Source organism: Melitaea cinxia, chromosome 25 (genome assembly GCF_905220565.1).
Source record: "Melitaea cinxia chromosome 25, ilMelCinx1.1, whole genome shotgun sequence".
In the NCBI taxonomy this organism is placed as follows: domain Eukaryota; kingdom Metazoa; phylum Arthropoda; class Insecta; order Lepidoptera; family Nymphalidae; genus Melitaea; species Melitaea cinxia.
The window spans coordinates 9,572,748-9,586,339 of NC_059418.1; the positions used below are offsets into that span (position 1 = coordinate 9,572,748).

A 13,592-nucleotide genomic window follows, 5' to 3' on the forward strand; every position below is an offset into this window, starting at 1 on the left:
TTCATAGTCTAAGATATTTAAAATGTCAGAAACTCTGTTGCTTACAAAGGTATTCCATCGACTTGGTCCTCCCTTCAGCCACGCCAACACAATTGTGGAATCAGACCACGCATGTAAGTTAACTTTAGGTATATTCATTACTTGAGCTGTCTCAAAAATTAGTTTAGCTGCCAGAGCCGCGGAACAGAGTTCCAGCCTAGGTATGGAAATTTGTTTATCAATTGGAGCTACTTTTGTCTTGGCTGTTATTAAGTTCACAAAGACCTTTTCATCCTTGACTACACGAACATAAACAACTGCCCCATATGCTAACAGAGAAGCATCTGCAAAAACATGTAATTCTACAGAAGACATCTTAGAGAAATGTAATGATCTAGGTATAGTAATCTTTTTTATATGTATCAAATTTTCTCTGAAATTTAGCCACTCAGCCAATAAACTTCCTTGCACAGTATCATCCCATTCTAGGCCTGATTTCCATAGCTTCTGCATGATCATCTTTGCTATCACAACAACCGGAGCCAACCAACCTAAAGGATCATAGAGCTTTGCTATATTTGAAAGAATTTGTCGCTTTGTTATAGGTTGTTTAGTTTCTGCTAGATTTAAGGTATATTCAAAATTATCCGCATCACCAAATTACTCCTAACACCTTCACCAGACTATTGATTTTAAGAGGGAGTTCATGTTCATCTCGCTTATTTTCTCCGATGTATTTTAGTACATTTTGATTATTACTACTCCACTTTTGGAGATCAAATCCTCCTGAGTTCAACAATTTGTTCATATTATTGTAAATTTCTATGGCTTCATCTTCTGTTTCACATCCTGTTAAAAGGTCATCCATGTAGAAATCATTTTCTATTATTTTTGCAGCCTCTGGATATTTAAATTCTGCATCATCTGCTAATCTTTGTAGTGACTTCACAGCAAGATATGGAGCGCATGCAGTCCCAAAAGTCAGTCTCAACAGCTTGTAATGTCTTAATTGCTCATCGGGTGTGGATCTCCAAAGTAGCCTCTGAAAATCTGTGTCTTCTTCTGCCACACGTACCATCCTGTACATTTTTATAATATCTGCAGTTATACAGATCTTATGAGTCCTCCATCTCATCAAAATATGTCGTAGATCCTGCTGGAGCTTTGGGCCCACCAGCAGATCATCATTTAAAGAAAACCCATTAACTCCCTTGCATGAAGCGTCGAAAACAATTCGCAGCTTCGTTGTTGTTTTGTCTTCTCTAAGCACACCGTGGTGTGGTAAGTAGACAGTATTTTGATTGTCAATGTGTTGCGAATCAACTTCAACCATATGTTTTAAATCTATGTACTCTTGCATTACCTTTATGTATTCTTTTTGATAATCTTGATTACTTTGTAACTTCTTCTCTAAGCTCATAAATCTTCTAGCAGCCATCTCATATAATTTGCCATTTTGACAGCTAGGGTGTTCGGTTCTAAATGGTAACTTAACTATAAATCTCCCTTCCTTATCCCTCGTAGTTGTAGCATCATAGATTTTTTCACATCTTTCTTCTTCCTTTGACAATCTTCTTTTAATTATGTTCGGTTCATTTTCTTGCTCCCAGAAAAGCTTAAGAATGTCATCATCCTTAAGTTGTATATGCAAGCTAGATACCGTATTCCTTGCCGAGTTGCGTGGACTACAAATCTTACCAGACAATACCCAACCAAAAATAGTATTTTGTGCAAGTAAATTACTTGTAGGATGTTTCATGATACCATTTAATAATACATCACTATAAACCTCGGCTCCAAGAAGAATATCTATTTTTCCTGGTGTTGTATATCCTGGATCAGCCAACTCTAATTTTTCTATGTCTGACCACTCAGGTGAATGTAGCTTAGTGGTAGGTAGCAGTGTTGTTAATGTACGCAATACATATGCATTCACACAAACTCTAGACTCGGGATTGTGGCGTGATTTCAAACATAATGAAACCATGTATTTAATTCTCATTTGCCCTTCTCCCACACCTGACACCCAACCACTTACTGACTTACGTGAAAGTTTAAGTAACTGAACTGTTGCTTCTGTCACAAACGACGCCTGCGACCCTTGGTCTAACAAAGCCCTAATAACATGATTATTACCATTTTTACTCTCAACTAAAACTTGAACTGTAGCTAATAAAGTACTATTTGAATCAATATGTTCACAAAAATTTGTTATAATGTTGTTATCATTTGACAAAATATTAGGCTTACCTCTAGACTTATTCTCTATACCTGTAGATGTAGAAGCCGTCTCAACTGGATTAACAACTTTAGGCTCGCGTTCAACATGAATCATTGAATGATGACGGCGTCCGCACCTTTTACAACATGAAGATTGACGACAATTTATTACAGAGTGTGACGGAGCAAGACAGTTAAAGCACAATCTAGATTTTTTTATTAAATTTTGTCTGTCTTGCACTGACATATTCGAAAACATTTTACAATTATAAATATAATGATCACTACTACATAAAATACATTTAATTTGGTTATTTTCAATTTCGTTATTTTTTATTTGGTTATTCATATTGGTATGAAAAGATTTCGTTTTCGGAATGGATTTAGCTAACAAAGATTTATTTTCATTATTATTACACTCGATCATTTCCAAGGATCTAAATCTTGACTCTAAATAAAGTTGTAATTCGGACCATGTAGGTAACTCAGATTTGACACTTACATGTTGTTCCCACTGTCGCATCGACTCGGAGTCCAGTTTTGAAATGACTAAATAGTTGATAATTATATCCCACGAACGCGTATCTATTCCCATATTCGATAATGCTTTTAAACAGGTAACCGTTGTTTCTAGAAGTTGCTTTATATGACTCGCAGACTCTGCAGTAATCATCTTTTGTGTAAACAGAATTTTCAAAATGGCGTTGCAATTAAACCTCTTGTTATTATATCTCTTCACAAGTTGGCACCACGCTTCTTCATAATTGGCGTCAGTTATGGAAAAATTACGTAACATTGTTTCAGGTTCACCCGATAAATTACTTTTTAAATAATGGAGTTTTTGCACCGGTGACAAAGCTTCATTGTTATGTATGAGAGAATAGAATAAATCGTAAAACGTTTGCCACTCCTCGTACTTACCGGTAAAGGTTGGAATTTTAATAATCGGCAACTTAATATCACAGTTTCTATTAGAATCGTTAACATCGGGAACGCCGGTAGTTTGAGAATTATTCGAAGATTTTAAAAAAGGCATTATCATTTCCTTTAACATAGATTTAGTACTGATATACATCTCCTCAAACGCTTCAAACACTTCATTTTTAAAATATGATAGTTTTCTGTCTTCGTCTTTCGAAATTTTCAAAATAATATTTTCATGTCCTTCTTTAAAATCGTTCCATAATGTTTCTAATTGCTCCAATCTAGTTTCTAAATATGTGTTAATGAAACATACTTTAATTTTCTCAATAACTTTATTTTATTATTTTGACTCTAAATTAATGCACACAATTTTTTATATGTTAACGCAATGGCCGTCCAAGAGAGAAGAGAGAAAGGAAAATTGCCATACACAAAACTTTAATATTAAAGATAAATTATTGCCATTATTACACCTTTTTTGAGACTTATTTAATTAACTAATTTTATTATCTATGATGCACTATTTTTCACTATAATTCTACAATAATTTTACAATTTATGTTCATGTACTGAACATAGTTGGCGGGGCAAGCTTGACAAAAAACAAAACTATACTAGTATGAGAATATAAATTGTGTAAAATGTGTATGTATGAGAAATTAAACATAGTCTTACATCTTAAACCTAATGCAACTTTAAATTAAAACTAAATTATTTTAACAATATTATACCATTCTAAAGATATAAGAAACTTTGGCCTATAAATAATCTACTAGTTAACTAAAGGAAGCGGACATAATTTTTGATAAGAGCGAACATAGGTTCTACCATTTGCCATCTTTACTTCAGCCACTCTAACCTTATGGTCAGAGCCAGGAAATGTTTTAACAATGCGCCCCATGGGCCAATATAATGATGGCACATTAACCTGCTTCACAATGACCAAGTCACCCTCTTTTAAATTATCATAATTATATTTCCACTTGGGTCTATTTTGTAGTTGAGTTAAATAGTCATTGCTCCACAATTTCCAAAATTCTTGTTTAATTTTAGTACAAATTTGCCAAAACTTAAGTCTATTTATATTAATATCTGAAAGGTTCGGTTCTGGTATACTAGTGAGAGGAGCCCCAATTAGGAAATGTCCCGGAGTCAAATATGTTAAGTCAGATATATCGCTACTCATAGGGAGCAAGGGCCTAGAGTTTAATATGGCTTCTATTTGAGTAATAATAGTATAAAGCTCTTCAAAGGTTAAACAGGCAAAACCCACAACCCTTTTTAAATGATACTTTACGCTTTTTACCCCAGCTTCCCATAAACCACCAAACTCTGGGGCATAACTAGGTATGAACTTAAAATTAATTAATTTATCAGAGCAAAAATGATGTACAGAGTCCATATTATGTTTAGACGCTAAAAGATTATACAGTTCAGTTAAATAATTGGAAGCACCCTTAAATGTCTTTGCATTATCACAATAAATTCTATTAGGTACACCTCGTCTAGATATAAATCTTCGAAGACATGCTAAAAAGGTTTCAGTGGTAAGGTCACTGATTAATTCTAAGTGTATTGCTTTAGTAGAAAAGCAAACAAATAAGGCAATATATGCTTTTGTAATTAATGGTTTACGAATTCTAGCTATTTTCATTTCAAATGGACCACAAAAGTCAACACCGGTTACCTCAAAAGGTCGAGCGGGAGTAGTTCTCTCTGCAGGTAATGAACCCATAAGCTGTTTAGCAGTTGCGGCCTTGATTTGGAAGCATCCAATACACCTATGGAGTACCTTTTTGACTTCGCGAATACCACCTACTATCCAATATGCCTGCGATAATGAACTGAGAACTAACTTAGCTCCAGCATGTAATAGTCTTAAATGTTCAGAATTTATAAGAGTATGTGTAACATGGTCTGACTTGGGTAAAACTATTGGATGCTTTTTATCATACGAAATGTTTGGTGCATTATCTAAACGTCCTCCTACTCTTATTAATTGTTGATGATCAAGAAAAATGTGTAAGCTACTTAAGTTTGATTTTACAGGTTTATTTAATGTAAGTGATTTTATTTCATTATGAAAATGTATTTCCTGTATATGTCGAAAAATCATAACTTGAGAAGTGCATAATTCTTTAGGTGTTATTGCACCACATAATTTATTTTTAGGATTCTGTGTGTTGTTTTTAAATCTTAAAATAAGTGCAATAATTCTTCTTAACTTATAAAAATTTGAATATCTATAGAATATATCCTCACTTAAATCGAACTGTCCTACATTACAAAATTTTTTAACTGATTTATCACTATTTATAAGGGTATCACACGGCATACTATCCGTCACTACACAAGATTTATAATCATACATAATATGTTCATAGTATTTATCAGACAAGTACTGTGGTCCATGAAACCACATGTAGCTCTCCTCCAATTTATGTGGAGCAGTTCCCCGCGACAACAAATCTGCAGGGTTGTCTTTACCTTTGACATAGGTCCAGGTAAAATCTTTAGTTAAATCTGTAATTTCTCTTACTCTTCTTGAAACATAAGTATTTTTCTTTATGTTCTTGTTACCTAACCAAGCTAAAACTATCTGTGAATCTGAATGCAAAATCGTTCTTAAAGGAAAACGCGCCTTAAGTGTATTATTTACTTTGTGTGTTAATTGAGAGAGAAGAAGAGCACTATTTAGTTCTAAATTTGGAATTGTGAGTGTTTTCTTTAAAGGTGCTACTCGAGACTTAGAACACAGTAAGGCTACACTAACTCTACCATCTCTATGAAAAACTCTTAAATAGAGACAGCATGCTATTGCATCAAATGAAGCATCACAGTAACCGAGCAGCTCTACATTATTAGTATCACCAAAAACAATACCACGCTGAGTATTGATGGGATTCATCTTCTCTAAACTTTCACCAAATTTATACCACTTATCTAGCAGGCTTGAGGGTATAGCCTCATCCCAATTTATTTTTAAACTCCATAAACTTTGCATAAACAATTTAGCTGTAACTATTATAGGGCCAATAAGTCCCAAAGGATCATATATTTTACCTATAAAACTTAAAATTTCCCTTTTAGTTTTAAGTAACTTTAAATCTTGCGCTGGACATGAAAATACGAAGGAATCGGTAAGTATATTATATTTTAATCCTAAAGTTTTAATCATGTTGTCTTTATTAATATTAATATGCTCAAAATACCTCCTATTTGATGGTATATCTTCTAAAATTTGTGTATTATTTGAACACCATTTATGTAGTGTAAAACTGCCAAGGCTTAATAATTGTATAAGCTCTTGTTTCAGATTCCGAAGCTGATCTATGTTGTCAGCGCCACATATTATATCATCTACATAAGTATTTCTAATTATAGCATCTGCAGCTAGTGGAAACCTGTCTTTATAGATATAAGCAAGCTCCAACAAACACCTTGTAGCTAAGTATGTAGATGATTTCAAACCATAGGTAACTGTTTGCAACTGTAAACAAATTATAGGTTTCTGTGGATTATCTCGCCACAAAATATTTTGCAGAGGCGTGTGAATAGAATTAATGAAAATTTGCCTAAACATTTTTTCAATATCACACATCAATGTATAGCGATAAGTTCTAAATAATACTAGTATATCAAATAACTCACTTTGAACTATTGGTCCATTTAACATGACATTATTAAGTGATATTTTACATTGTGATTTCAGACTCCCATTGAACACAACCCGCAATTTGGTTGTCTTGCTATGTTCATTGTGCACTGCATGATGAGCCAGAAAATAAACAGGGTCACTATAAACATCATAATCATTTATATCTACTATTTTAGCATGTCCCAAAGATATGTACTCGTCAATAAAACATTTATATTGGTTAAAATATCTAGGATGAGCTTGAAACATCTTTTCTAATGAATAAAATCTCTGAAGTGCAGCTGTAAATGTATCTCCAATATGCAACATATTTAACGAAGTCTTTAGCGGTAAATCTACATAAAATCTGCAATTTTTTAAACTCATAGTATCTTTGAAGATACGTTCAGCTTTCTGAAATTCACAATTTACTTTATTAGTCACCTCAGGAACTTTTTCAGACAACCAAAACTTTTCCATTATGTCACTCAACTTATCTTCATTTTCTACCGCATGGTTAATAACTAAAGTAGTATCATTTTTTATATTATTACATGGCATTGAGCCACCCACTATGTACCCGAATAGAGTATTCTGTAACACCAATCCATTATTTAAATAAATGTGACCATGTAATAAGGTCTTAAAGTACAAATCTGCGCCGAGTAATAAAGAAATTTCAGAAGGGACATTAAAATTGACATCAGCTAACGTAACACTCTTGGGTATCTCCAAGCTACTTAAATCAAAATAATTTTGAGGCAATTTTGTGGTTATGGAATCCACTACATGACATTTTACCTGAAATTGAGTATTTTCAATTAGTGAGCTCAATGTGACATTTACAATTTGACTGACCTGATTATTATTGTTGCCTACACCTATGATATTACATGTTTGAGAAATAGGACTTAAGTATAACTGTTCAACAAGAGACCTTTTTATAATTGAAGCTTGACTGCCACTATCTAGTAGGGCCTTTACATAAAATTCTTGTCCATACTTATCAAATATCTTTACCTGTATAGTAGGTAACAAAACAGAAGTTACATTATTGAATAACAGTCTGTTAGAGTGCAAAGTTACAATATCTTTTTTCTCTTCATGTAAGAGTGAATTGTGTGCATGTTTACAAGTTTTACATTTAAAATTAAACTTACATTTGTCGCTGTGCTCACGTAGACATATTTTACAAAGTTTATTTAAATTGACAAAATTGAGTCGCTCATTTATGGTACTCATTTTAAATTTAGGACATAAAAATATAGGATGATCCATACTGTTACAAAATAAACAAGCTTTTTTGATAACGGTGTTTATTGCCTTAGGACTCTGTTTAAAACGAGGACCTTCATAGCAAGGTGCACCCTTTAATGTGGGGCTATCCTCAAGCGCCATAGCACGCTTTTCCAAAAAAGTCAGAAATCCATCAATAGTAGGCATTTGATCAAAGTCCACCTTATCCAGATGATAAGCCCTATTGGTGTATGAATCTAATTTGCGACTTAATATTGATATTAACAACATATCCCAACTATCGGTGGGCATATTTAAATTTTTAAGTGCATACAATTGTTGTCTTATATCAGATACGAATGACCGAATAATAGCTGCAGTTCCTCTTTGCATTTGAGGTAAATCTAGCAAAATGTTTATATGATTAGACACTAAACGTGGTCTGTTGTCATAACGCTTGTTTAACAATTCTAAGGCAATTGGATATGATTCATTTTCAATCGGTAAGTTAATAATTAAAGAAAGAGCATCATCAGTAACATATTTTCTTAAATAAAATAATTTTTGAACATTGGAAAGAGATTGATTTTTATCTATTACTGCCAAAAATAAGTCCATGAAAGATTTAAATTTTGTAAAGTCTTTTCCATCAAAACTACATATATCAATATTTGGTAATTTAGAATTAGAAATGCTAACACTAGCTAAACTCTCACCGTTTCTTAATAAACCTAGGGTTTCATTTAATTTTGACAAAATTTGAAAATACTTTTCCTCAACATCTGATATGTTTTCACCGTCTTTCTCATCAATTGACAATATATCTAAGGATACTTCTTCGTATTGTTTCAATGTACTTACAAGCTTCTCCTTTCTTGCCTGCAACATGTCCTTGCTTGCAGCAGCTAGCGCAACCGGGTCTTTTATAAAAGACTCGATCCTTGTAATTATTGCTTTAAGTTGTCGCCTTTTTATCCTAAGACGTTTAATTTCCGTCTCCATTTTATAATGTTTACGTGAAAAATATTCCAATTGCGAAATAAACTTATAAAAGATTTAAAACACGACAATGTATTGTCCGAAGCTATAGGATGACAGCCGGGAGGTGTCAAGTGCAAGTGACAGATGATTGTCACCACAGAACACTATTGTCACACTTGACTGACGTTTCGTGCTGAAGTTAGCGTCTCGCTGTTCTTTGATGCGGCGAACGAAATGCAAATGGCTGCTCTATTTATGCGTTGATCGTGACGTCACACTCCCAACCAACTTCACACCAATTGAAAAAACTCCAACGAAGAAAGTATGAAATTCGTCCACAAATATAGATTTGGGAACTTACGTAGGCTTCCAGCAACTTCTTGGGCACCATGCATAGGATGAATGCTCCACGAACTTGTGTTTTCACCATAGGTATCCGCCACCGACACTATGTGCTTTCATAGCAAGCACGCCGGGTAATATTACGACGAATCACTGATTTTATTCAATTAACAATCGAAGGACCACTAAAGTATGTTAATGAAACATACTTTAATTTTCTCAATAACTTTATTTTATTATTTTGACTCTAAATTAATGCACACAATTTTTTATATGTTAACGCAATGGCCGTCCAAGAGAGAAGAGAGAAAGGAAAATTGCCATACACAAAACTTTAATATTAAAGATAAATTATTGCCATTATTACACCTTTTTTGAGACTTATTTAATTAACTAATTTTATTATCTATGATGCACTATTTTTCACTATAATTCTACAATAATTTTACAATTTATGTTCATGTACTGAACAATATGCTTTTTTAATTCTCTCCTTCGGTGTCTTTCTTAAATTTTTCTCACAATTTTTTAGGTTGTCAAATAACTCCATTTGATATAAAATGTATTTCTCCATTGTATATAATCCAAAACTCTTCACTAACTCCAAACACTGTATTTAACTTCGTAAAAACTTCTTAAAAACGTCGTAATATCTTTGTAATAAATAACCTTTGAACTTAACGACACGTTTTTTACACACTTGTTGCCGTGGAAAATACTTCCTTTTTTCTCGAAATCTCGACGCACGCTCGACGCACGCTCGACGCACGCCGTCCGCTCGATAGGACCAAACTTATGTTCATGAGAATAAGGTTCAAATTGTGTAGAAGTTTTTTTGAAGGGTCGAATGAAAGATGCGTGTATCCAGCTTAGAGGTTTATTTCTCACTAACTTGACGTTTGTAAGTAAAGTGACATTAATAGACATATTCACATAGACACATATATTGTTTGTTTCTTTATCGTGACGAATTTTCGTTTCATCGAGTTGCAAATCACGATTGCAAAGAAGTTTAATTTCAAAAATACTCACCTCCAACCCAAGCGATGGTGATGCCACCGAGCTCAGAATCAGAAAATCTTAGAAGTAAAGTTCCCGGGGGACATTTGGACAACATCTCTTCGGCTTGTTTCTTCTGGATGAAACCCATGATCAGACTGCGAAAGATATAATACAAATATATATAACGAGAAAAAAAAAATATATATATATATGTATAAATCAATTGCCGTTTGTTAGTCTTGCTAAAACTCAAGAAAACTCGTAGTTAATAAATAATGCATACTTGACAATCTTGCCGATTGTATACGTAATGTTAGGGGGCATCCATTGATTATGTGAGCTAATTTTCGATCATTTAGACCAGTGATGAAACGGATAGCAGTTTGGCCGGATACCAGATATTCGGCCAAACACGTGGCCCAATAGCAGAATATCCGGCCGCCGGATATCCGGCGGAACTTAGCTGTTTGGTGTGTCGCACGCACACATTTGCCTTTCTTCCCGTGGGGGTCGTAAAAGGTGACCGAGGGACAAACCTGGCTCAAAATCATCAGGGTCCTGGAGAAGAAAAACTTCATTTGAAACCCAGAATGGGGTGTCCGTCAAGCATTTGTGGCATGGCTCAAAAATGCTAAAATGCTGATAATGCTGCATGACTCCTGCAGCCAAAGTGGCTCCACACGTATCGACTCGTCTTTCCTGTGGGCCTCGCTAATGAGGTTGAGAGCTTAGGCAACTCTGCGTTTTCCTGAAGTGTCCTAGGCGACACAGTGTCTGTCTGACACTGTCTGATGATGGCGCCATGATGTCCCGTCCCGTGGGCGACACAGTGTCTGTCTGTCACATGATGATTTAGGTGAGATTTGATTGGACTCCCTCCCCTTACGTCAGATTGACGCTGAATATAATAGAGATTGACGGGAAATATTAACTGTCCAAGTGTACTATAGTTAAATTATTTAAATTAAATAAAATTCAAAGCAAAAACTTTTATGTTAATAGCCATGACATTTATTTTAGCGGGAAAAATGAACACTCAAAATATTAATTCTTTTGGAATATCGGATAATTTATACTTCTTGAAGTCGATGTGATATTTTCAATGATCGGATCCCTCGGTTTAAATGAGATTTGGTGAGGATTTCATTGGACCCCTCCCCCCATTCTGAGCTCACGTAATTAATGGATGTCCCCTTACTTGTCAATTGTATTTTAAGCATTTTTAAACTTTCCATCGAGACAGTGTTCTAGTAACCAAATTTGAAAAGAAGGAGGTTCTCCATTCGACTGTTATTTATCCACGTGCATAATCTAAGTATAACTCACCGGTCGCACCACAGAGTCCTCAAATAGTCCCTAGTCACCTTGACCACCATGTAAAACCACTCCCAGAAGGTGAAGTTCCTCTCCGGCAGGGCGTCCTTGCAAAACTGTGTCCAGCTCACCGTCATGCTGTTCAGATCCATGTTGCTCAGGGAGAAGCTGCTCCTGGGGGGTTAGGAGGGTCACTTGCGAAGTATACGGTATAGCGTGGGATAGATGAGATTTTGTTAACAGACTTCAAATAAGGAGGATCTTAATTCGACTATTTTTTTTAATGTCATAACTTTTTTAAATACGTTATTTCATAGCTTTTTAGTGGTGATTAATCGAAAGCTAGAGCTTGTCATGTGGTTCCGTTTAAATTCGATTAAGACCTGGCGAATATTTTCGAGTTATATCTAACAACGCGTATTTACTTGACTATTTTTTCGTCTACCTACGTTGTATTACTTGCCGATGTAATTGGAGTCCGTTTTTTCACTATAAAAACAACTACATCGGCAAACAAACGCACGGCTCACCTGCTGGTATGCGGTTACTGTAACTTATAGTTTCCTAATAAGTCACACTGAACGGTTAGCTGGATTTTCGGTTCAGTTTTACATTTCCTTTCGAAAGTGGTTTAATTATTTTACATCTCTGATTCCTATTATATCACTGAAAAGATACCACATATATTGATAAGATATATTGACGAGTTGGTGCAGCGGTCACAGTGCTGGCTTATAGCGATTGCGTTGGGGGTCGCGGGTTCGAGCCCCGCACATGGCATACATTTGTATTTACCATACAGATGTTTGCCGTGGTCCGGGGCGTTTGTGCTTGTGTATTGTGTTCCAGACCCGCAACACAAGATTAAACCTCATCAGGGGCAGTGTTGATTGTGAGGCATTTATTTATTTATAGCAAACAAGTTCACAAGTTACCTGAATATCTTCTCGGCAAGGCATCGTAGATTATCTTCGGAAAGATCGCCTCCGGTTGCGGAGCAGAATTTGATGCGCAAAGTCTCAACCAATTGTCCCCAAGATACCTGAAAAACATAAAGCTTATGTATTCCCAGACTTGAAATTTAACACCATTAATACTCGGTATAATTGTGTTTGCGCGCAAACGAAAAAAGTACTTGTGAATTCGCAATTAAAAGTTTTTAGGTAAAATACACGTCGTTGTTTATCCGCGATGTACGCCTAAATACTTAACCGATTTTAACAAAATCTGCACACCATGTGCAGTTTGATCCAACTTGAGAGATATGACCGACTGATTTACTGAAATTTTGCACAGATATGTAACTTTTCCAACTTAAAATAAAGGCTATTTATTCAAGAAAAAAATAAGGCGGTACGAGTTCGCGAGATCGGCTAGTATAATCGAAATGAAAACCTATTTCGGAAGTCGGTTAAAAATGTGATGTGTCTGCTCGAAATCTAAAAAAACTTCTCAAATAGGCTTGAAAAGCATCTCCGAATAGTTATTTTACAAAAAAAAAAAAATTCTAGCTAAAAGTGTGTGCATTCGTGTTACCATCGACTTGGAATGCAGATTCTGCACAGAAGAATTGGAAAGAAACTCCGCAGTTACTCTTTAAAAAAACTGTTGAAATACAGCGTCACTTAATTCAAAAATATCCATCATTAATATAATCCTAAGCCGAAGTTGCCACATTCTATAATGTCATAACGTGATGCCTTATAGCCAGGCCAGCCTATATACACAGGTCTTTAATAGAATTTCGGAATCCGGTTTTAAATACTCTAACGGACATGAAATCGTATTACTATAGTCACCTTATCGGGCATCGCGAAGGGGACCCTGCCTGGATGGCTGAACGATTTCGATAATTTTATCGAGATCTGATTTGATAACGCGTAGTTACTTGACTATTTTTTCGTCGATCTACGTTGTATTACTTATCGATGTAATTGAAGTCTGTTTTTTTTCGTTT

At 34.9% G+C, this 13,592-nt stretch overlaps 2 protein-coding genes across 2 annotated transcripts; both read right to left on the reverse strand.

Moving 5' to 3' along the window:
* Positions 1-1,930: 1,930 nt before the first annotated feature.
* LOC123666255 lies at positions 1,931-3,245 on the reverse strand. The gene is made up of 2 exons (XM_045600428.1): positions 2,702-3,245; positions 1,931-2,336 (listed from the first exon to the last, which is right to left on the reverse strand). Exons 1-2 carry the CDS (start codon positions 3,239-3,241, stop codon positions 2,301-2,303), a joined length of 576 nt encoding a protein of 191 aa, XP_045456384.1. The 5' UTR covers positions 3,242-3,245; the 3' UTR covers positions 1,931-2,300.
* Positions 3,246-3,436: 191 nt separating this feature from the next.
* LOC123666254 lies at positions 3,437-6,855 on the reverse strand. The gene is made up of 2 exons (XM_045600427.1): positions 6,775-6,855; positions 3,437-6,613 (listed from the first exon to the last, which is right to left on the reverse strand). Exon 2 carries the CDS (start codon positions 6,299-6,301, stop codon positions 3,896-3,898), a length of 2,406 nt encoding a protein of 801 aa, XP_045456383.1. The 5' UTR covers positions 6,302-6,613; positions 6,775-6,855; the 3' UTR covers positions 3,437-3,895.
* Between the last annotated feature and the right edge of the window lie 6,737 nt (positions 6,856-13,592).